Below are 24,805 nucleotides of genomic sequence, written 5' to 3' on the forward strand. Positions count from 1 at the left end.
ACCAGGGGAGAGATTTCAGGAGAGGTAGCAAGGTGAGAGGTTTGGGGAGAGAGGTAGTGAGGGAAGACGTTTAGGGAGAGGTAGCAAGGAATGAAGTTTATGAAGAGATAGTGAGGGGAGAGGTTTAGGGCGAAGGTAGTGAAGGGAGAGGTTTATGGAGAGGGAGCAAGAGGAGAGGTTTATGAAGAGGTATCGAGGGAAGAGCTTGAGGGCGAAGATAGCGAGGAGAGAGGTTTAGGGAGAGCTAGTGAGGGGAGAGGTGTAGGGATAGGTAGTGAGGAGAGAAGTTTAGGGAGAGGTAGTGAGGGGGGAAGTTTAGGGAGAAGTAGTGAGGGGAGAGGTTTGGGGAGAGGTTTAGGGTGAGATAGAGAAGGGAGATGGGAGAGGGGATATGGAGAGCAAGGGAGATGGGAAGAATTGGCACGATTAATTAATGTTGAATCTCAGAATGGTTACAGCACAGATGGAAGCCATTCAGCCTATTGTGTTTGTAATGGCTCCCTGCACGAGCAACTGGGCTAGTCTACTCCACTCTCTTTTACTGTAACCCTAGAATACTTTTGTCTTCAGGTACTCCTCTATCTTTTAAAGCTTTGATAAAATATACCCCCCAACCATAATCTGAAGTGGTGTATTCTGGATCTTAACTACATGCTGTTTAAAAGGTCCTTGCTCATGTTGCTGTTGGTCCATATAAGTGGCTGTCCTCTGCATCCCCAGCTGTCTGCCAGTGGAGCAGTCTCTCCCTATCCACTGTGTCTGCACACTCCCCACCGATACAAGCAAATCTTTAACTCAAATGTTTCTCAGGAAAACAAACCCAGCTTCGCTGTACTGTCCATATCGCTGAAATCCCTCGTCCCTGGAACCATTCTGAGCATACTCTACATCACCCTCTCTAAAACCTTCACATCTTCCTTAGAATGTACAGATCAGACTTTAGTTAATGCAGTTCTGGCCAAACCAGTCTTTCTTGAAGGCCCATTATGACTTTCTTGATTTTGTATTTTATGGCATTTTTATAAGCTCACATCTCATATTTCAATTCTTGCTACTTTCTCTCTTTGGCTTTCCACCTTCACTGATTTATGCATGCATACCCTCAGGTTCCTGTTCCTGCATCCCTTTAAAATTGTACCTCCTTCATTTTAGGTTGCTCTGTTCATGCGTCTCATCAAATGTATCACCTTAGAATTTGCTGCCTTAAATCAGACCTGCCGACATGGGCCCATTCTACTGGTCTTGGTGTCCATCACTATCGTCCTCACATCTCACAACACAGTATTTTGTGTCTTCTGCAAACTTTCATTTGTGCACTGTTCTCTCCAATCCAGGCTATAAATATGTATCAAGAAAAGCAGTGGCCCTTGTCTGACCACTGGGGAGTCCTATCCTGTACCTGAATCCAGATTGATAAATGAACATTAAGCACTACTTCCTGTTTCCTGTCACTCAGCCAATGAGCTATCGTGATTTCAGATCCATGCTGTTACTGTCCCAGACAACAAGGTGCAGGGCTGGATGAACACAGCAGGCCAAGCAGCGTCTTGGGAACCCTGCAGCCCAATGGTATCAATGTGGATTTCACAAGTTTCAAAATCTCCCCTCCCCCTACCGCATCCCAAAACCAGTCCAGCTCGTCCCTGCCTCCCTAACCTGTTCTTCCTCCCACCTATCCCCTCCTCCCACCTCAAGCCGCACCTCCATCTCCTACTGACTAACCTCATCCCGCCCCCTTGACCTGTCCGTCCTCCCTGGACTGACTATCCCCTTCCTAACTCCCCACCTACACTCACCTTTACTGGCCCCATCCCCGCCTCTTCGACCTGTTTGTTTCTTCTCCACCTATCCTCTCCTCTATCCATCTTCTATCCGCCTCCCCCTCTCTCCCTATTTATTTCAGAACCCCCTTCCCCTCCCCCTTTTCTGATGAAGGGTCTAGGCCCGAAACGTCAGCCTCTCTGCTGCTATGATGCTGCTTGGCCTGCTGTGTTCATCCAGCCCTGCACCTTATTGTCTCGGATTCTCCAGCATCTGCAGTTCCTACTATCTCTGTTACTGTCCCAGTTGTTTCATGAGATTAGCGTTCCCTGACAAACCTGTTAGGTGGCACTTTTATTGAGCCCCTTTTGAAAGATCACATCTACCACGGCAAGAACCTTCCTTTTACAATCACCACTTCTCTCACACTCCCTGGTGGACTTCCCTGTTGAAGGGCTTGTTTGGGACACCCGTTCCCAGAAAAAGTTCCCATTCCATCTGTTCTTTTGTTGTGGAGTTGAGGCAAGAGAAGCAGACGTTCAGTTCTTCAGTGCTCGGCTCAGACTGAAAGGGCTAGATGGTCGTTCTTGTCTCCTGTATCTTCTTCAAGATGGTGCTGTGGGAATTCCAAGGCTTTGGGCCTAGGAACCTAAAGATGCAACCACCAGTGAGGGGCAAAGGAAATCAAGAATGACCGAGAGGGAAAAATTCAAAGAGCAGAGATTGCAAAAGCGTTTTCAGGTTGCAGGAGGTGGAGTGATTTGAATTTAAGATGGAGGTGCTGCTGATTCAGAAGCAATGCCGGCCATCGAGGTAAAAGGTGCACAAGACTTGCTGCAATTTAGGATATGGTCAGCAGATTTCTGGAAGAGCTGAAGTTTATGCAGGGTGTTAAGGGGGTGGGTGCCCAGAAGAGCATTGGAATGATTGAGTCTACAGTAACAAAGACATGAATGAGTGGTTCAGCAGCCAAGGAGCTGAAGCATGGAAACACAGAGGTAATGTTCCAGATTTGCAAGTTGGCAGAAACCTCTCAAAATATTGTCCCAGATGTGAGTTTGCTAAGAGGATTCTCATTACCCTAAAAACAAAATGCATTTGTAATGATCTCAGGCCCATTTTTTCCCAACTTGGGTGTTACTCTTGTTCTTTTTTGATTTAGTTACAAGTGTTCCATCCGAAGCAGTATTGGGAAAGACTTCATTGCGAACACGTCACTGGGGACTGGGAGGGAACGGCCAGGTGATGCAGGGAAATTGATCAGCCGTGTGTGTGTGTATGTGTCTCTCACAGGATATGGAGCAGTTTGAGACGGAGGTGAAGAGCTTGCAGGTGATGGTGAAGCAAGCCCAAGTCACTTTGACCTCGCCTGAGCTTGCACGCCTGTGCCTGAAGGAGCAACTCTTTCAAAGACAGGTACCAACTAATTTGTTGAATCATACTATACAGAAGGAGGCCATTCAGCCCCACTATGCTGAGGTCAGCTCCTTGAAATGCTATTCACATGTCACACTCCCCACTTGTCCAAATGCATTCTGAAAGTTATTGGTGAATCAGCTTGCATCACCTTGAGACAATGCATTACCATAATTTACTCTTTTAAAACATAGCTCATCTCCCCTCCTGGGTTTTTGTCAAATATCTGCATCGTCTGGTTATAATTTCTCATTCTCTCTATCCAAATCTCATACACTTCAATGAAATCTCTCCTTAGCCTTCTTAGGAGAACGATCCCAGCATCCTTAATCTTTCCACTTAACTGCAGTATCTTTATCGATGGCCCCATTCAGAGAGAGACTGTGAAAGTCCCTCGAAAGGAACTGCAGCCTCTTGACTTGATGGTGAGTATGTTACTGTCCAAGGTGAGGTTGGCACCTTTATGCACGTGCCCATCACTCATGGCAGGCTTTGACCCTGCGTTTGACTGGTGCCCTCTCACTATCGGGAGGGGACACACAGGAAGCACTATCCAATGGGCTTTTAAAGTACCCAGTTTGAGGGACTGGGAATCGCACCAGGATCTGGGCTTCACCCTGAATTCTCGCCCTGCCCCATTCCAGCCGTTAGGTTTCCACACGATCTCTCTGCCCCACCCCTGAAGCATTAGAGGGGGGGGCAACTCGATCTTTGATTGTCAATATTCAGCCAGCAGCGTGACTTTCCTGACTGATTTCTGTGTGATTCGTGTCTCGCTAGAGGTTGCTGGCCAACATGGAGAGCTTCAAGCACAAGGTGCAGGTGGTGCACCGCTATCAGGCTGCCCTGCGAATTCCGGAGGAAATTGTCACCAATCTGCCCATCTGTCTAACAGCACTGAGGCTGCAGGAGCAGGCCAGTCGGTTACAGCACACTGCCATCCAGCAGTGTAACATACTGCAGGTAAGCTGCCCTGCTGTCAGCACTGGCTGGAGTATGCAATGCCACATTGGTTTTCGAATGAAGTTTCAAAGGGTATCATTCAGGGAGCAAAGTCCTTTTCGTGATCGCTGCCCGTCCACTGGAATCAACGAAAACAGTCAGATTTTGTCAAAGCTTTCCTTCGTGGAGTTACCAGGATCATTCACAAGAATACCAATCCGAAGGGGGAAAAGAAACAGTTGTACTGTATAAGAGGAGGCACAGATTGGCACTTTTGTTAATCCTCCTGATGAGTGCAAAATAGAAAGCTTGGGCAGAAAGTGCTTTTATCAACAATTTTCAAGTTCTGTATTACCAAGCGATTTGTAGCGTTATACAATATCATGAGGGGCATAGATAAGGTGAGTTGCAAAGTTCTTTTCCCTAGGGTAATGGAGTTCAAACTAGAGGGACAGAGCAGGTCAGGCAGCATCAGAGCAGCAGGAGAGTTGACGTTTCGGGTCGGGACCTTTCTGAAGAAGGGTCCCAACCTGAAATGTCAACTTTCCTGCTCCTCTGATACTGCCTGACCTGCTGTGTTCATCCAGCTCCACTCTGTTATCCAGCATCTGCAATTCTTACTATCTCAAAACTAGATGGCATAGGTTTAGGTTTAAGGTGAGAGGGGAAAGACTTAAAAGGGCCCTGAGGGGCAACTTTTTCACGCAGAGGGTGGTTCGTACGTGGGATGAACTGTCAGAGGAAGTGGTAGATGTAGGTATGGTTACAACATTTAAAAGACATTTGGACAGGTACATGATTAAGAAAGGTTCAGAAGGATATGGGCCAAATGTGGAAAAGAGGGAATTGGAAACCTGGTCAGCAAGGACGAGTTGGACCGAAGGGTTTGTTTCTATGCTGACCGATTCTATAACTGTGTTTGAAATCCTTGTCTGCTACCTTCAACACTGATGCACTGTGACTGCAGTGCAGCAAATCACCATGGTTTCTCCCAGCATCTCCCGAACCCTGCCACAGGAAAGGGCAGGAGCAGCATGGGCATGGGATCACTGCCATTACCAAGTTCCCATCTACACCATCCTGACCTGGAAGTCTATCAGCATTCCTTCATTGCCTCTAGGTCAAACTCCTGGTCCTTCCTACCCAACAGCACTGTGGGGATACCTTCAGTGCACAGAAATGGTGGTGTTAGGGTAACATTACGGGAGTAGTATTCCAGAGGCCCAGTGGATGTAGGTTCAGTGACAGCTGATGGAATTTGAATTCAATTAAATCAATCTGTGATATGAAGCTAGTCTCAGTGATAGTGACCATGAAATGATCATCCATTGTAATAAAAACCCATCCTGTCTGCAAATGCCCATTAGGGAAGGAAATCTGCTGCCCTTATCTGGTCTGGCCTACATGTGACTCCAGACCCACAGCAATGTGGTTAACTCTCAGCCACCCTCTCAAATGGCCTGGCAAGTCACTCAGTTCAAGGGCAATAAGGGGAGGGCACAAATGATGTGCACATTCCCATGAAAGAATATTTTTATAGAAAACATGGATTGCGGTAGTTCAAAAAGAATGCTCAGCACCAGTTTCTCGAGGGTGACTTACGTGGATATCCCTCTCAGGGTCTCATGCGACTGTACGAGAAAATCCACACAGCAGTGAATGGTGGCTGCTTGCTTTTGGGGCATACTTACCTCTGAATCCAAGCGAAGCTGCAGTTCCATCAGGGAAGGCAATGGCGTAATGGTATCATCACTAGACTGTTAATCCAGTCACCCAGGAAACATTCTGGGGGCCAGGGTTTGAATCCTGCCATAGCAGATGGCAGAATTTGAATTCAATAAAATATCTGGAATTAAGAGTCTAATAATGACCATGAATCCATTGTCAATTGTTGGGGGGAAAAAACCCACCTGGTTCACTAATGTCCTTTAGGGAAGGAAACTGCCATCCTTACCTGGTCTGGTCTACACGTGACTCCAAACCCACAGCAATATGGTTGACTTTTAACTGCACCCGGACAATTATGGATGGGCAATAAATGCCAGCTGAGCCAGAGACGCCCCCTCATCCCGTGAATGAATTTTTAAAAAAAAGTTATTCTGAAAGCCTTTGCTTTCACCAGTGTCCCCAGCGCAACTTCGAATGGGTTGGTGGAAGGCGTTTAATAAATTGGTCGAAAAATGAGTGTTTATTCTGTACGTCCTTGTGGTATTGCAGGAAGCGGTGATCCAATATGAACAGTGCGAGCAGGAAATGCGGCATCTCCAGCAGCTGATCGATCGAGCCCATCGTGAGATCCAGGAGAAACCTGTATCTACGAGTAACATTCAGCAGCTGCAGGCTCAGATCTCCCGACATGAGGTAAAGGCAGCGCATGCTCAATTATTACCTTTGCTGAAAGTCAGAAAGGGACGTGTCGACAAACCTTGTATGCCCCCTTTTCAAAGGAACAAAGACCTGGCATCCATAGAGCCCAATCTAGGGGCCAACGATGTAATTCTGAGTTGTTATGTCGGAGACACAGATTGTGCATGGCAAGATTCCACAAACATCAATGAGATAATTTGCAGACAGTCAGATACATGAGGGACATTTAAGCGACTCTTGGATAGGCACATGGATGATAGTAAAATGTATGCAGGGTAGGATAATACGTCAGCACAACATCGTGGGCCGAAGGGCCTGTACTGTGCTGTACTGTTCTATGTTCTATCTTCTTTCCTTTGGATGATGGTTGACCAGCAAGAAATATTGGCTAGGACCACCCGGGAGAGCTCCCTTCTTCTTTAAAGCTAGTACCATTTCCCCTTCCCCCTGAGAGGGCACATGAGGCCCCAGTATAGAATTTCATCCAAAGGATGGTACCTCCAATAGTGCAGCACTCCCCCAGTGTTGGGGACGTCAAACTGAAATTTGTGTGCAAGTCTCTGAAGGGGCACCCACACATGCCCTTCTGACTCAGAAGCATGGGAGCTACCATGTGATATCTTATCGGAGTACAAGTGTTGTGTGTGGGAACTAATCTCAATCATGTGGGTCTCCTGAGATCGTTCAGTTTTTTTGGGAGACCCCTTTCATGCCAGGAGTCTTGGAAGCTCAGACACATTTTACGTATGATACACATGAGAACAGCCACTGACTCCCATAGTTCCTTTGATGATATCTCACTACATCCTGCTTATATCACACATTGGCTTGTTGCAGTTTCTCCATCTCTGTTCTAACGATGCAGCCTTGCATACCCTGTCATAGATTTGATCAAGATCCCTTTGTACGTTCTTCATTGCCCACTATACCACCTGTTTTGGTGTCATCGGCAAACCAATTAACCATGCTTCCTGTATTCTCATCCAAATCACTTGTATAAGTGACACACAACAGGGGACCCAGCACTGACCCCCGCGGAACACCGCTGCTCACAAGCCTCCAGTCTGAAAAACAACCTTTATCACCACCATCAGTTCTGAGGAAGGGTCACCGGACCCGAAACGTTAACTCTGATTTTTTTTCTTCTTCACAGATGCTGCCAGACCTGCTGAGCTTTTCCAGCAACTTCTGTTTTTGTTCCTTACCACCACCATCCTCTGCCTCCCGCCGACAAGCCAATTTTGTAAAAACAAAACCGAGAGAACTGCAGATGCTGGAAATCAAACAAAAACAGAAATTGCTGGAAAAGCTCAGCAGGTCTGGCCGCATCAGTTTTTTGTTTTAAATTTCAGAATCCACAGCATTTTGCTTTTGTTTTAAATCGTTGGTTGGGAGGGAAAAAGAAACCCTTTTCTCTCATTTTGATTAAACATATCTTGACCCATCCACTCGCTCTTAATGATTTCATTTGGGGTCGGGTTGATGATGCACATGGACTGTTTTGCATGACCGTGAAACTGATTAGTCCGGAAGCGCCGAGGGGAGGGCTCGGTTTTGTCTGAAGTTCGCTGTAAAGGGGACAAGCTGTTTGGGAAACCTGACGTCTCCAAGTCCCCGATGCCAGTTGGAATTGCTGTCCAAGGCAGGTACCGGGACTGGGAGTCAGTATTCGTGATCAGAAAAGCCTCTGCGGTTTGCAGAGATCTCTCTCTCTCTTGTGTTGTTGAATTTTTTTTCCGAGGAGCGCTGCATCTTTGTCGCAGCCGTGCCCTTGCACTGAACTGGGCTTTATTTTTGACCCGTGTGTGGGTCAGGGGTTAGTTCTGGCTTTGGGCACAGCCTCAGAGCGGCTGGATTTGGGTCTCGTCTCTGGGACACTCCCCTGAAATTGCAAGCCGGGCTCCCGCTCCATAACTGACCGTACAACGTTGCAGCCGCTCTGGCTACCCGGGGCTACCTGAAGCAAGCAGACTTCCTTTTGTAGAGACAGCGCACGCAATGTTTTATTTTAAACCACCTCTGCAGCGACGAACAACCCCCTCCCAAAAAGAAAACAGAAGTCACACACGCTTGGGTTAATTTCTGCACAAGAGGTTCTGAATGGGATCCGTTTTGCTTTGGCGAGAGAAAGCGAGCGTTTAAACATCCACCCAGTTGCCAGATGGTAACCGACTGCGGGAACTGGTCTTTCTCAATCCGCTCTCCCCCCTCTCAACCCATCACCTTGTGACCCAGTTATTCGCTAGCAGCTGCCTGTTTTCTTCTTTCACCGCCTCCACACACATACACACACACAATGGAGAAAGGCAGGAACGGATTTCCCTTTTTTTTATAATTCCCCCACCCTCCTACCTCCTGTTCCATTCCCAGATCTGGGTCAGACCGGTATCCAGGAGCTGCCAGTGTTCTGTGTGTTTTTTCTGCTGTGGTTTATGGCGGGGGATGGGAGGGAGGGAGAGAGAGAGAGAGAGATTACTTAGCTCGTTTCCTGTTGTATGCAATGCAGATTGCCTTTAGAGACTGTGTGTCTGTGTGTGTAGCTCCTGTTCTGCTGTCCTCTCTCTCTCTCTCTCTCTCACACACACACACACACATCCTGCCTCCCAGAGCTTACTGTTAGTGTCTGAATCTAAACACCAGCCTCATCTTATTGGTTGCCAAGGCAGGGGGGTGTGTCTTTTGGGGGGGGGGGGGGGGGCAGTGCATAATGTCTGAGGCTCTGAGCTGTTTCTTTGTCCCCACCGAACGATGTCTCAGCAGGCGTTCGCCCAGAAGATTAAGGACTACCAGGAGCAGATCGCTGCTCTGAATACCAAGTGCAAGATGCTGACCATGAAGGCGAAACATGCCACCATGCTGCTGACTGTCACTGAGGTGGAGGGGCTCTCTGAAGGGATGGAGGAGCTGGATGGAGAATCGATGGCCACGCACTCAGCTCACCCGTCTGTGGTCATGGTAAGGTTGTCCTCTTTCTCCCCCCCCCCCCAAATCACACTGAGCTAACAAAACATCACCCATCCTGCCGCTTTCAATCACCTGCTTTATTCCCACTGCCTGTCGTGTGCACATTAACCCCTTTCCCTCCTGAAATATTTCCCCTCTCTGATGGAGATTTCTCTCAGGTAATCAGTGGGATGGGGGCAACAGGTCAATGTGCATCTTTGTCACCTTCTTGAGATTTTATTCAGACCCTGTTTCACGTTACTAAAGAAAAGTTGTAATATTTTCAATGATTTGTGCTTTACAGTGTGATTTAATGTAACTGCTGCTCTCTCTCTCTCTCTTACCACATTGTGTTCCCTCTGGCTTGGTTTACTTAAGATGACAGCTGGGCGCTGTCACACTCTCCTCTCACCTGTCACTGAGGAGTCTGGGGAAGAGGGGACCAACAGTGAGCTTTCCTCTCCGACAGCTTGTCGCTCTCCCTCACCTAATGCTGATGTGTCTGGTAACCAGGTACTATCTTCTGCTTACTGCTTGTCACCAATTGCATGCTTCCCAGTAGTTGGGCATCACATTGCTCTGGTGGATCTGGCCACTACATGCCTCATTCATTTACATGGGTGTTGTCCTGTAACCTTTATAACGCTTATATAATGCACCCTGCCTGTCATCATGTGTTGAGATGGTTAAAGGTGAATTATAGATCTGTCTGCAACCCTGAACTGATTGTCACTGCTGCACACAAGAACATGCTCCTTGAATTCATGAATGAGAAAGGGCCATCTCATAATTTCTCAACTTGCACATTGAAGTTTAACCCTCCAGCCTCCTCCAGTTTAGTTTGGGATTATGTTCGGCGTAGACTGTTTGGACCGAAGGGTCTGTTTCCATGCTGTGCGACTCTATGACTCTATCTATAATACCCCATCTTTCTCATCCACTAACTTGTCTATTGAAGGCAACGCTCCTGTCTATTAACTGTTCCATTGGGAGTTATTTGCATTGAGCTATAGGAATAGGCTGGGGCTATTTTCCCTGGAGCATTGGAAGCTGAGGAGTGACCTTATAGAGGTTTATAAAATCAGTAGGGGCATGGATGGGGTGCATAGTCAAGGTGTTTTTCCCAGAGTAGGGGAGTCTAAAACTAGCGAGCATAGGTTTAAGATGAGAGGGGAAAGATTTAAAAGGGTCCTAAGGGGCAACATTTTCATGCAGAGTTTGGTGCGTGTATGGAATGAGCTGCCAGAGGAAGTGGTGGAGGCTGGTACAATTATAACATTTAAAAGGCATCTAGATGGATATATGAATAGGAAGGGTTTAGAGGGATATGGGCCAAATGCTGACAAATGGGATTAGACTTATTTGGGATATCTGGTCAGCATGGACGAGTTTGACCGAAGGATCTGTTTCCGTGCTGTACATCTCTATGACTCTAAATCTTCGTGCTGCAGAGTTCTTGTGGTGCAATGTTAGTATCAATATCTCTGGACTAGAAGGCCCATCTTCTCCAGAGGTGTGTAATGACATCACTGAACAGGAAAATATCTAAACCTATATCTAAACGGTTATATCTGTGCCCCTCCATGCACGTACCTCTCAGCATATTTCATTCCTACCTGCTACCAACCACCATTCACTAGTTCCATCCAAGTCCATCACGCTGTTACTCAAATTCCTCTAATTTGAAAAAAAAATTGTTTTGCTGTCCAGTCTGGCCTATCTGTTTCTGTTTTGTGCATTCTTCCCAGTCCCTCACAATTCCTGACTCTGGGATTTTGAGACTGCGCCAGCTTTTTCCTATTTCCTTTCTAGTTGGCTGAGGGCACTTTACCCAAGTATAAACCCTCCAATGATGCCAGGAAGGGGTCATTCCTAATGTGTGTGGGCCTCGATTGTTGGTGGTGTCAATCTAATCCATAATGGATGGCATCATCAGAGCGCCAACGTAGAATTCTGATTTCTCACAGGAACTACACCATGTATTGGGGTTTCTAGATGGTGAGCCTGAGAGCAAGCTTCTGCTGCCGGCCCTATGCAAATCTCGCACCAGATTTTGAACCAGGATCTTTCTGCACCGGGTCAACAGTTTGTGTAAATGATACACCGTAGGCAAGAGATATTTCTCTTTTCAATCCGCCACCCCTCCCGCCCCCAACAACCCCAACCCCAACGTTTTTTAAAGCTCTTGGGAATAAAATGAGCAATGCTGACAGAACCAACAAATTGTATTGATTATAGCATCTTGAATCTAGTAATATGCAGGAATACTATTATCAGACAAAATTAGACATGCAGCTCGATAAAATGTCTTAGGCCAGGTGACAAAAAGCTTACTCAAAGGAACATGAGAGAGTGAAATAGAGAGATGGAGAGCTTTAAGGGAGCACTCCCAGAGCCTGGTGATCACTTCCAGACAGCCAGTTGGTGTAGGTTGGAACTAGAGCCAATCTGTACTCAGCCTTGCGTTTCTTTACGGAGTTAAACATCACAAGCATACACCTCTTAACTCAGTTTTGATCACAGTTTCAATAAATGTCTTCTCATCTCTTCAAGTGAAATCCCACCACTTCTGTTTAATAAAACACTACTCATATACAATTAACAAGAGCCTGAGCAACGGAAAACATTATCACCAATAGTGGAATGATGTAGCTTAGTACTGTCCAAGAGACTAGTTGGAGGAATCTGGTGATTTCAAACAGTTGTGGAACTGGAGGGGATTACAGAGAAAGGGAATGAGAAGTTTATAGAGGGATTTGAAAATGAGGAAGTGCATTTACAATATAGGCACTGTAAATTGGTGCCCTTTGTAGGACAACAAACAAGGGTGATAGGCAAGTGAAATTTGGCACAAGTCAGTTTACAGCAAAGTTTTGATTAAACTTGAGGAACTGTGCAAAGTGAGAACATGGAAGAGATGGTGAGGGCATGGATTAATGAACACAGGCATGGATGAGGATTTCTGCAGAAGGTCACGAGGTAAGACTGAGAAGGAAAATGATGTAGAGGTGGGAGGAAGGTAGTCTTGGCGAAGGAGAAGGGACATGGTTGCAAGATCATCTTGCGCAAGTCCTCCTAGACTACTTGGAACAGAGAAACTTTCAAAAAGTGTTCTGTGCTCTCGGTATGGGGTTGCGGAGCCTGGAGGTCAGAGACCAAAGGATACTACAGTATCATCGATGGACTACCAACATCACCCAAATGTTTGTGAGACATTAGAGAGCCAAATTTACAGGAAAGTAACTAGTTCTGAAGTGCAGTGGTCACACAAGGTCAGGGTGAATTACTAACGGGGATGTGGGGAGAGGAAGACTGACCTATTGAAATGAAGATCATGACATAAAGTTACCTGTTCAAAGGCAGGGGGATGAATATTTTGTTGGCCAGCCAGCTTTCTCCCTTGTACCACCAGGAGAAGAGTAGGTAAGGCCTTTGCAGAAATTCATCCACTTTGTCCCTGCGCCCAATGCATTTGCATCAGTTCCGTTACTCTTCCTGGTTGTTGTTGTAGTGGACACCAACCTCACTTATGTTGGCTTCAGGTAGAGGGTTCTGGTAGTCAGACATTACATGGAAGGAGCATTGGTGAGCTGGCCTAGCAAATGGTTAACCAGCCTGCGAGTCCTTCCATTGCTTCAAACTGCCCTTGCGCTGTTGTTTCACTGTCTGAGATCAAAGCTCTGGGATATGTTTGTGTCAGTAACTCGAGATATGTGGGAATTAATAGGAATCGGCTTGCATGAGGTGTCATGTCTGGTGCATGTTGTGCGAGGGCTGTCGGAAGCCTGAAAAGTGCATGGGAAGAGGAGAATGATATTAACAACCTGCATAGGAACGATCACCCACTGGATCTGAATTTTCTAACCCCGTACCTCATGTAAGGTATAGCTTGTAGTCGTTTGAACCCGCACCCGGTCTCAATTGTAAGTGTTTTTGATTCTAGGATAGTGCTTGTTATGGGACATTAGATGCGGAGGAATTGCAGACTGCAGCTCCCGATTCTCAGGATATGGTCAGTGCGGCATCACTGCAGGAACCATTTGAAACCACCCTGGGAGACTCGACCTCATCTAAGCTCGATGACCTGCAGCGCTCCTGGGAAACTCTAAAGAATGTGGTGAGCTGGCAATTGCTAGGGAAGATGAATAATCTTCCTTTTTTTTATTTAAGTCTCTTTTCTTCCCCTTGTTTGCTTCTCTTGGACACGCCCACCTTTGTGCTAAGCTGCTGATCCACTCCTGTTGCTCTGCTAAAGTTATAGAACAGTATTAGTTTTGCGGATGGGGCATCACTAGGGAGAGTGGTATTTATTGTTGTCCTGGGAAGGTAGTGAACTTTCTTCCATCACCGACACTGATGACAGTGAAAGACACTGAACATGTCACATCTAGCCGATACCCAGTAATGACGGCCTGTTTCCATCCTTAAAGGGTAACGGTGTACTAGCTGTGATTCTACAACCAATAGCTTTACGATCATTTTTACTGACCGCAGATTTTTTTTTTGAAACTGAATCCAAATTCTCAAACTGCCACCAACACTCGCTCAGTGGACTGTAGCATGGTTGCCATGCCAACCATGCGGGAGGAGGCCATTCAGCCAATTAGATCTGTGCTGTATAACTGGAATGCTTGGAGCCAACCTTCTGCCCCTAGTGCCATTTGGGAGCCCTCAATACAGAATTCATTTGCACTTTCTCCAAGTATTCTGGAACCCCTCAGCCTTGATATAATGAACCAGGAACACAAGGGGGCACGGGGCCAGACGGCATGGATGCTGCAGAGAACTTATTGACATTGCTGCCATAAGAGGGGAAACTGGGATGAATGCTCCATGATCGAGTTGGAAGGATTTTGAGTTTTTCTCGTAGGTTTCCATTTCCACCCTTGGGTTGTGTGGAGTTTGCGTTTTCTCTCCGTGTCTGTGTAGGTTTGCTCCGGTTTCCTCCCACAGTCCAAAGATATGCAGTTTTGGTGGATTGGCCATGCTAAATTGCCCATAGTGTGCAGGGATGTGCAGGCTAGGTGGGTTAGCCATTGGGTATGCAGGGTTACAGAGATGTGTCTGGGTGGGATGGTGCAAACTCGATGGGCCAAATGACTTGCTTCCAAGCTGTAGGGATTCTTTGATTCTGTGTGATGAGGGGGATGATTAACTCGACAACTTTTGATGACGAAGGGTAATTTTAAAAATATCAAACATAATTTCTTTTATTTAAAACACGTTGTGATTTTTATAACCCCAAGTGCCACCCATAAGTTGTTTCTGAAGTACTTGTGAAGAGTAATCCTGATTTTAACGTTGGAATCTAAATTTCACATGAGGTAGATGCCCGGATAATGTGTTTTAAAGATGTTAGACAGGACACTGGGAAGAACACTGCTGTTTCTTCTTTAAATAGCACCATGGGCTCTTTTAGCTTCAGGGCAACAATGGTTTAGTATGTTTGTAACCCAGAGGCTCACATCAGTGGAGGAAGTGTTCAAATCCCACAGTAGCTGGTGGAATTTAAATTCAGTTACCTTCATAAGTTCAATGAATAAAAATCTAGCATTGAAGCGATAATGATGTGTTGAAACAATCTTCAATTGTTGGTGAAAGCTAACAGATTCCCCAATGTTCTTCGGGAAGGGAATCTGCCACCTTACCTACTGGTATCGATGTGATTGAATCTTCACTGTCCACTGAAAAGGCTTAAGCAGCTACGCACCACAGAACAGCAACAGCTCAAGTAAGTGGCTTAACAGTGCCTCCTCAAGGGCACTTAGGGACGGGCACAAATGCTGGCCTTGCCAGTGATACTCATTTCCCATGAAAGGAAGAAAATGGAAAAAGGAGAAGAGAATCTGGTTTAATGCAGTACCTTTGACGATGCAGTGCACTCTCAGACTGCACTGGTATCTCAGCCTGAAGTATACACCCAGTCCCCTAGTGAGGCTCAAGCTCACAGACTGCTGACTTGGAAAGATTAATTGCTACTAGAAAGGTGTATAGTAGCTTGATACGATTGAGTGGTTTGCTAGGCCATTTTAGGAGGACATTAAAACAGAATCAACCGTATTGCTGGCAGGTCTGGAGTCACACCTGGGCCGGACCAAACAAAGATGAGATTTCTTTCCCAAGAGGGCATTATTAAACCAGGTGAGGTGTGGTCATCGTCACTGAGATGATCATTTCATTCCCCATGACTAACTGAATGTAAATCCCATCAGCTGCTGTGGGATCTGAGTATCTGGATGACCAGGTCAGTGACATTACCACCATGATACCAGGCAGCAGCATTGCTTCCTGAGCATGAGCCAACACTGGAGGAAAGGTAGATGATGGCATTACTATGGGATGAGAGACAGGAATGGGGTCAGGTGGACTTTTATGGAGAGGAAGAGGAAATGTGCGTGTGTGTGTCTGTGTCTGCGTGTGTGTGCGAGCGTGTGTGTGTGTCTGTGCGTGTGTGTGTGTGTCTGAACGACTGCGTGTGTGTGACTGCATGTGTGTGTGTGAATGAGTGTCTGCGCATGTGTGCATGTATCTACATGTGCTGTGTCAGTGTGCGTGTGTGTCTGCATATGCATGTGTCTTCATATGTATGTGTTTAAGAGAGACTGACGTTATTTTCCCCGCTGTCCAAAGTTTCTGGAAAGGTTATTCTGATCACATGGGATGTGATGAAAGATCGATTAGATTAAGGTGCATGATAGTTAGCTATCTCCCAGCGTTTGCTGTGTAAATATTTGCTCTCTAAACCTTGCCTCTGCAGATCAGCGAAAAGCAGCGGACTCTGTATGAGGCCCTTGAACGACAGCAGAAGTATCAGGATTCTGTGCAGTCTGTCTCAGCCAAGATGGAGTCCATTGAGGGGAAGCTGGGGGAGGCACTCGATGCAGGCAAGAGCCACGATGTCCAGGTGGCCGCTCACCAGGTATGGCTCGTACGTAGCTGTCCCTGATTCGCTCGTTACTGCTATTGATGGACTTTACTGTCCAGGCACTTATCTTCCTGATACACGGGCTGCACTGCTTTGAGAGAGAGCCTGTAACACTCTGCACACCTTTGTCACGGTGTCCATTGAGCTTTAAGTCCTGAGGTTGGTCAGATTTGGGTTAAGGATATTTGTGGCTATGTCTGTTCCCCCCCGCAGGCGCTGATGGATGAGATTGTGACACTCCAGGATGAGATCAATGAACTACAGATCTGTTTTGCTGAGGAACTAGTGTCTGATACTGTGGACACAGATACTTCTGACCAGCTGGCTATGCAGTCCACACTAATGGTGCTCGCAGAACGCATGGCCACCATCAAGATGAAAGCATTGGGAAAGAAACAACTTCTTGAGGTTTGTAGACCCTGAATCCTCTACCCAGGGATTTGGTCCTTTTATTTGTCGTCCATTCCACCTTTTCCTGACCATTCTGAAGCTCCTGTCATTTCTCTGCAATTGTTCGTTTTCTAATAATATGCAGAAAGGGCACTGAAGTGGAACTGGATATAATTGGTCCCAGTTTACTTTGGAAAACTGGAACTTGTTCCATTGGAGTTGAGACGAAGAGTTCAAAATTTTTGTGGACTTTCTAAGGTAAGTTGGCACAACTGCTTTCCACTGGTCAGTGAGTCAGTAACTAGCAGTCTCAGTTTAACATCATCAAGATGTCAAAGAAGGAGGAATAGAGACGTTTTTTATTTACACAGGTTAATAGTTATTATTGTAAGTGGGATGTGGATTAACCTACTGTTTTCAGCTGTCAAGTGCTACCTCACTGTAGCAGAGGAATATTTAAATAAATAAACCTTTCGGAGAAAGGAATGTTTCTGGGTGACCAGCAGATAGCCCTGCCCTTTAATTACTGTCACAAACTCATTGCGTAGCATTGGTTCTGCCATTCACTTGGGGCAAAAGCACATTTACAGCAGTTAGAACTCAGTCTGGCAGAGCTTCTGATGGACAGAATCTATTCATAGCATCCCTACAGTGGGGAAGCAGGCCATTTGGCCCATCGTTGCTCCAGAAAGCATCCCGGCTCGACCAGCCTTGTAACCCTGCATTTCCTATGGCTAATCCACCTGACCTACCCATCCCTGAACACTATGGAAATTTCCCATGGCGAATCCTCCTACCCTGCACATCTTTGGACAGTGGGAGGAAACTGGAGCACCCGGAGGAAACCCACGCAGACACGGGGAGAACGTGCAAACTCCACACAGACAGTTGCCCAAGGGTGGAATCAAACCCATGTCCCTGGCACTGTGTGGCAGCGGTGCTAACCACTGTGCCACCATGCCGCCTACATTCCAGCGATACAGCGTAATGTTGCATCTTAAAATCCACTCGGACAGTTCATGCTGTGACCTTAAATGACAAAGTGAAAATGCTGGAAACAGCAATGTTTGCTTAGAGAGGCAGCAGATTCATGTCAGAAGTGGAGGATGTTAGGAATTTCAGAGTGTTTGAACAAGAACAGAGGCAAAGAAAAGTGGGGCTTGATAATGGCAGGGGGAGAGCAGCAGGCAAAGAAGGGAAGGTCTGTGAGGGCAGGAGTAAATAAGCAACAATAGGGATTATGCTATGGGCTGGTAGCAGATACATAAAGAAATAAAGTTGAGTGTAAAGGATAAATAAACAGCAGAACCATTAGAAATGGAAAAGTTGTTTTTTACGATATTTATTCTTTGATGGGATGTGGTGAGACCAGCATTTGCTTCCCATCCCTAACTGGCATTTCAGAGGGCAGTTAACAATCAACTGCATTGCTCTGGGTCTGGAGTCACACATAGACTGGTCTAAGGAAGGATTCCAGATTTTCTTTCTAGTGATATTTAATAAATCGGAATGGCTGAAAACAACAACTGGTGATGGTTTCGTGGTCACCATTACTCCGACTCGCTATCCATTGCAGATTTTATTCACTCAGCTTAAATTCCATTGGCTGTCATGTTGGGGATGTGAAGCTGTGTGCCTGAGAGGTGTAGCCTGGACCTCTGTGCTACGAACTCAGTAACATTACCACTTTGTTGCAGTCTTTTCGAAAAGTTTGGTTCAAAGTTGTTTACCTCAGTCTTGTGGTTAGAAGGCTGTCATGTGACAGACAAGGGATGGAGTGGCCAGTTTAGGAGGGAGAACTGAGACTGCGCACTCATAGCCACAACTGTGATCTGACTGGAGGCGATCAGAAAACGGGATCCCTGATGTGGAGTGGACCAAATTGTGAGCAGTGAAAGTAGTGTATAAAATACATGGTCTCGTTTGCTATTTCATTAGGAGAGGCTGAATGAACAGGAAGAGGAACAGCGTCAGGAGCAGGCTCTCCAAATGTATCGCAGTGAGGCTGATGAACTGGACAGTTGGCTTCTAATTACTAAAGCCATAATGGATGCGACACTGAAAGTTCCCAAGGAACAAATGGACATGGATGAACAGCTCAATGATTGTCAGGTATTGATTCAAGCTCAAAGAACTACAGATAATAGAGACTTACTTTCCACGCATGCCTAGATTTTTAACTGGGATAAGTTGGGTGATGAAATTACTTTCGAGCTAGGACAGAAATTTTGGATTTGTATAACGTACAAACAACTTACAGAAGAACATGAGTAGGAGCACAAGTGGGCCATTGAGCCCTTCAAGTCTGCTGCACCAGTCAATGAGATCATCACTGCTCTTAAGTTCATTTTTCTGCCTGCCCCTTTAACCCCTCACTCCCTTGTTAATTAAAAACCAGACCAACTCAACCTTAAATACCTTTAATGATCCATTGGCCTCCACTACTTGCTGGGCAAAACATTCTAAACAGGAGTGATCTTCTGAGAGAAGAAATTCCTTCTCACGCTATCTTAAATGATCCTTTCTTTTGAAACTTTATCACCTTGTTCTAGATTTCCACACATGAGGAAGCATTGTCCCAGCTCCCTGACAAACTCCCTCAGGATCTTGTACGTTCCAATAAGAAACTCTTCATTCTTCTCGATTCCAGTGAGGCCCATTGTCCAAGCTAGCCTCAGCCTGCTCAATCGTTTTTGATAAGCCAAACCTCACATCCTGTGAATTGGCCAAATGAACGTTAACTATGAATATATTCCTCCCTAAGTAAGGTGATTGACATTGTACACTGTGCTCTAAGTGAGGTCTCATTCATGCCCTGTACAGTTGCATCAACTCCTCCCTACTTTCATTCCAGCTGCTTGCAATAAAGGGTAACATTCAGTTTGCCTTCTTATTTCCACACAGTACCTGTGTGCTAACTTTCTAATTCATGTAGAAGAACACCAGGTCCCTCTGTACCAGAGTATTCTACAGTTTTGACCTATTTAAATAATGTTCTGCTTTTCAATTTCTCCTGCCACAGTGGATGACTTCACACTTTTCCACATTAAATTCTGTCTGCTGTCACTTTAACCTACCTGTGTCCCTTTGCAGATTGTGTGCAGTGACCTCTCAATGTACTTTCTTACTGATCCTTGTATCATCAGTAAATTTGGCCCTTCATCCAAGTCATGAATATAAACTGTAAATAGTTGAGGCCCTAACACTGATCACTGCAACATTCTGCTAGGTACAGCTTGCTGTCTTGAAAAATGACTCCTGTATCTATCTACCTTTCTGTTAGCCAGCCAAGTCCTGTCCCTCTATCTCCCCAACACTGTAGGATCTTACCTTAATTAGTAACCTTTCTAAAGTTGCCTTATTAAATACCTATTGGCCATCCAAATCCAAGTACTACATTGACTGATTTCCTTTTATCTGCCCTGCTTGTTACGTCGGCAAAAACCCCCAACAATTTGTCAAACACTACTTCCCTTTCACGAAACCATTTTGACTCTGCCTGATTGTATTCTGATTATCTAAATATCCTACTGCTATCTCTTCGCGACTGGATTGTAGCAGAACGTCTGTTTGACAAGTGTTTGACAATCAGTGGAGCACTTTCAAGTTGTGTGGCCAGTATTACCATGTCAGAAACCCTGCAGCCCCTCGGCAGAAGACTTCTGCTCTTTAGTGGGCATCTTGGAGTCTTTGAAGCCCACCTGGGAAGGATTGGGTGTCTGTTACAACTCACCTGAAAGATGGCTCCTCCAGGAAGGATATTATTAAGCTAGAGAGGGTTCAATGAGATTTACCAGGATGTTGCTGGGTATGGTATGTTTGAGCTATAAAGGAAGGCTGGATAGCCTGGGACTTCTTTCACTAGAGCGTAGGAGGTTGAAAGGTGACCTTATAGAGGTTAATAAAATCATGACGGGTATAGATAGGGTTAATGGTAGGTGTCTTTTCCCTCGAGTGGGGCATTTCAAGACTAGGGGCATATTTTTGAGGAGAGAAATTTCAAAAAAAGGCATGAGGGGCAAATTTTTTACACAGAGTGGTTCACATGTCGAATAAACTTCCTGAGAAAGTGGTGGGTGTGGGCACAGTTACAGTGTTTAAAAGACACTCAGATAAGTACATGGATAGGAAAGGTTTGGAGGGATGTGGACCAGGAGTAGGCAGGTGGGTCCAGTTTAGTTTGGGATCATGTTCGGCATGGACTGGTTGGACCGAAGGGTTTGAATCCATGCTGTACGACTCTATGACTCTGGCAATGCAGTCCTGCCTCAGTGCTTTATTGAGAGTCGAGATTTTGTGCTTGAGTGTCTGGAATGGGACTTCAACCTGTGATGATCTGAAACATGATGCCTGATTACCAGTGCACCGAGATAAGGCTGGGGTTAATGTGACTTTTTAGTGGCCTTATGGTGTAGTCACCAAATGCTATCAGCTGCGGAGGAACAGTCAGTGAGGTGTTGGTAAGTGTTCTTTTCTTCTGTTGCTAGAATTTGACAGTGAGGAACAGCTCATCATTATCTGTAGCTGTAGCCTTTCCCAGCTAGACATTCTGAAAATACGCTGAAGCCCATCATGAACTTGTATTGATGGATTGCTTGGCCTCGGGACATTGTTGAATCACAATCACTCTTGTAATTTAGAAAACACAGCAGCCAATTTGAGGGCAGCAGGATTCCAGAGGTAGCACTGCAATACTCTCTGGATAATCTCTTGTAAGTGTTTGATTGGGGGATGGATATTGAGCAGGATGCATGGCCAGTCATCTGTGCACTAGCTTTTGTGAAGCAGGATACCTTTGCAAAAGAAACTGTGTTAAGTCATTTAGACTCAGAGCAGGTAACTTGAAGGATCGAAGTAGCTGTTACTCATGATGTATACATGGGTCTTCACGGAGATTATGGTTCAGATCTGTGTCGTTTTGTGTGTGTGTGTGTGTGTGTTGGAAGCCGATTTGAGTTGATCTGCCTGTTTCTGCTGCGACAGAACATGTTGGTGGAGATCGAACAGAAAGTGGCATCCGTATCAGAGCTCTCCATGAACAGTGAGAACCTCCTTCTGGAAGGGAAGCCTCAGACCCGTGAACAGGCAGAGTACCTGATTGAGAAACTCCGGAATCTGAAGGGGAGCTTGGTGGAGCTGCAGAAAATGCTGCAGGACAGAAGTATAAAAGTAAGGACATTGCACGCACACCCATGCTAACTGTATAATACACTTCAGAGAACTCTTCCCAGCAATGTTACACAAAGGAACGCAATATACCTAAAACAAATTCTTTTCTTTGCCTAACTGAAGTTCACTTTTCTGCCTGTCCCCTTGACCCCTAGCTCCCTTGTTAATTAAAAACCTGACCAACTCAACCTTTAAATCATTCAGTGATCCATTGGCCTCCACTGCTCGCTGGCCAAAACATCCTAAACAGTAATGACCTTTGGAGAGAAGAATTTCCTTCTCGCACTGTCTTAAATGGGCGATCCTTTCTTTTGAAACTGTGTCCCCTCGTTCTGAATTCCCCCACAAGGGGTGACAGCAGATGACGAGGAGAATGGATAGGTCACCATTTCCCACTCCACATTTCATGTTGCTCTTGTACTTGTTGCCAGGTTACCCATCCTGATATAAACCCCCTCCAACACCGAAGCCTTCAGGAGGCTTTGGCCTCTGTTCGATGTCAGAGTGGAGTGATGAGGCGTTGATGAGGGAGTGGGGCTGTTGCGTCATCAAGTCAGGAATGCACGTGGACATAACAGCCACGTTAATATTTTGGAACACGGATGTGGAATTTCCTGACTGTGTCTTGAGCCAGCGAGAGATATCCGCTTAGTCCCCTGTGAATTGGCCTGTGCCCCACTGAATTTCAGGGCCATAGTTGATGAGTTGCATCACTGAAGTCAGAATAATTCTATAGATTTGTGTCTGTTTCCCCGAGAACCGGAGGCTGAAAGGCCATTGGATGGAGACATTTCAAATAGACAAAGGGTTTGAGTAGTTGCATCTAGGAATGTATCCACATTTGGTAGAGTTCAGGATTAGGAACTATAAATGCCAAAGGAAAACAGTTATGGATGTATCTAATAAGGAATTCAGGAGAAATGACTTTAGCAGGAAATACTCAGAATCTGGAACTTCTAACCTCAGGTTAGAACAAATAGCATGCACGCACTTAATAAAGCTAGATAAACTCATGAAGGAGAAAGGGAGCGAATTGCATGCTAATAAAGTGAGAGCGGGTAAGCTCGTGCAGGACAAGCCTGGGCCTAAGCCCGTTGAAGCTGAATGGCCTGTTTTGTACTGATGGTTTCTGTGTAATTCTGTGAGCTAAATGTGCCTGCTGTGCCTCCACATCCTCTAGAATCCCCAACGTCACTGAAGATATTTGCCCTTCTCCTTTGTTTGTATGGGTCTTGGGTCTGGAATGTTCTTTTTAAGACTTGAAACGGTTAGGAATCCCATCCAAAATTAAACCAAAAGGAGACGGTAAGGACTGCAGATGCTGAAAGCCAGAGTCTATAGGTGTGAGGCTGGAAAAGCACAGCAGGTCACTCAGCATCTGAGGCGCAAGTAAGTCCTGACGAAGGGTTTCGGCCTGAAACATCAACGTACTTGCTCCTCGGATGCTGTCTGACCTTCTGTGCTTTTCCAGCCTCACACCTGTAGACTCTTAATACCAAAAGGAATTAACTAGATGCAAAGCAACAACTCGCCCTGGCTCCATTGACAGTAGCTTCCACATCCGTGACCTCAACCCTTCTAGATGGAGAAGCGCAACGTATGTATAAGAACATCAATCTGCTGAGAGTCCCCTCCAAAGCAGGCACCATCCTGACTCGGAATTATCATGCCATTCCCTCACTGTTGCTGGGACAATGTCCTGGCACTCCCTCCTGACAAAATTAATGGTGTGGCTGCATCCCAAGGACTACAGAAAGGTGACTCCCTACCACCGTCTCCAGCACAATGAATGGTAACCTAGCCAGCGGCACCCTCGTTCTGCGAGCGAATAAATAACAAAAAGGAAAGAGTTAGGTGTGGTTTGGTAGAAGTGAAAATGTATTTTCAAGTAACTGTCGAGTAACTGTGTGTCTCTTTTTCTCTGTGATTTAAGCATGGTGTGGTACAGGAAAAGGAGGATACAGAAATAGATTTGACGTTCCACACCAGCCCCAGTGTCCAGGAGTGGCTGGTACACGCTCGAGCAACTCGCTATCAGCACCAGCAGAACTGCCTACAGCGACAGAAGGCAAGTGAGCCATTGCCTGGTATTAATCACAGAAAGCCTAGCCTCAGTGATGAGAGTTCTTATTTCAATAAAGGCCAGAATTCCTCTTTGAAGCGGAGATTAGCAGGAAAGGTTGAGTAGGGGCTTTCAGAATGAATAAGAGTCTTTTGAGAGTGGACAGTGAAATCTCGCAACTGATTGTTGATAAGTTCTCTCTGAATAAAATGAAGGGGGACGTTGGAAGAAATATTTTCTCATTGCGGGTTACTATAACTAGATAGCAGTTTGTCACAAAGGGTTGTTGAGGATCTTCTTTATTACGTTTTACAAGTGCCCTATAGTATGTACCGTGTGAACTACTGCAGTAAATGGAAGTATACTGTGTCACATGGCACTGAGATGTACAGAATAAGATGACCCTACATCTGATGTGGAGTCCCCAGTGAGCCCCTGCTGATGCAGGGTAATGGGTTGATTATCGATCGGTAAAGATTCATTAGGGTTTGTAATCTGATCGGCCAGCTGGATGGTGTATAGACCTTTCAGCAGGAACTGAGACTGGCGCTGGCTTGGATTACAATGCCGCCACAGTTAATTTACTTTGTCAGTGCTCCCTGGTCAGGCTTGTGTCAGACAAGATGGTGCGTCTGGAGTTTGCTGAGTTTGAGCCAGCACCTTCGGCACCGGAGGAAGGGTGAACTTGCACAGTCTCGGGATATCTTGACGCTGTTTACATTCAGAGATAGTAGGAACTGCAGATGCTGGAGAATCCGAGACAACAAGGTGCAGGGCTGGATGAACACAGCAGGCCAAGCAGCATCATAGGAGCAGAGAGGCTGACGTTT

At 45.9% G+C, this 24,805-nt stretch overlaps 1 protein-coding gene across 6 annotated transcripts in view; it reads left to right on the plus strand.

Moving 5' to 3' along the window:
* Positions 1 to 24,805, plus strand: part of LOC109912528 (nesprin-1-like) — a 194,567-nt gene that overhangs the window by 22,576 nt on the left and 147,186 nt on the right. For 3 of the 6 annotated variants that reach the window (XM_048600820.1, XM_048600819.1, XM_048600821.1), the window contains exons 9-19: positions 3,055 to 3,177; positions 3,958 to 4,140; positions 6,337 to 6,480; positions 9,244 to 9,441; positions 9,808 to 9,942; positions 13,373 to 13,546; positions 16,187 to 16,348; positions 16,568 to 16,762; positions 18,683 to 18,856; positions 21,728 to 21,913; positions 23,847 to 23,981. In XM_048600820.1, coding sequence (XP_048456777.1) covers positions 3,055 to 3,177; positions 3,958 to 4,140; positions 6,337 to 6,480; positions 9,244 to 9,441; positions 9,808 to 9,942; positions 13,373 to 13,546; positions 16,187 to 16,348; positions 16,568 to 16,762; positions 18,683 to 18,856; positions 21,728 to 21,913; positions 23,847 to 23,981 — 1,809 coding nt within the window. Of the gene's footprint in view, positions 1 to 3,054; positions 3,178 to 3,957; positions 4,141 to 6,336; positions 6,481 to 8,028; positions 8,129 to 9,243; positions 9,442 to 9,807; positions 9,943 to 13,372; positions 13,547 to 16,186; positions 16,349 to 16,567; positions 16,763 to 18,682; positions 18,857 to 21,727; positions 21,914 to 23,846; positions 23,982 to 24,805 lie in introns of those variants that run through there. The other 3 variants (XM_048600825.1, XM_048600822.1, XM_048600823.1) reach the window with 3 other exon arrangements.

The sequence above is a fragment of the Rhincodon typus genome, chromosome 9 (genome assembly GCF_021869965.1).
Source record: "Rhincodon typus isolate 14 chromosome 9, sRhiTyp1.1, whole genome shotgun sequence".
NCBI classification, from domain to species: domain Eukaryota; kingdom Metazoa; phylum Chordata; class Chondrichthyes; order Orectolobiformes; family Rhincodontidae; genus Rhincodon; species Rhincodon typus.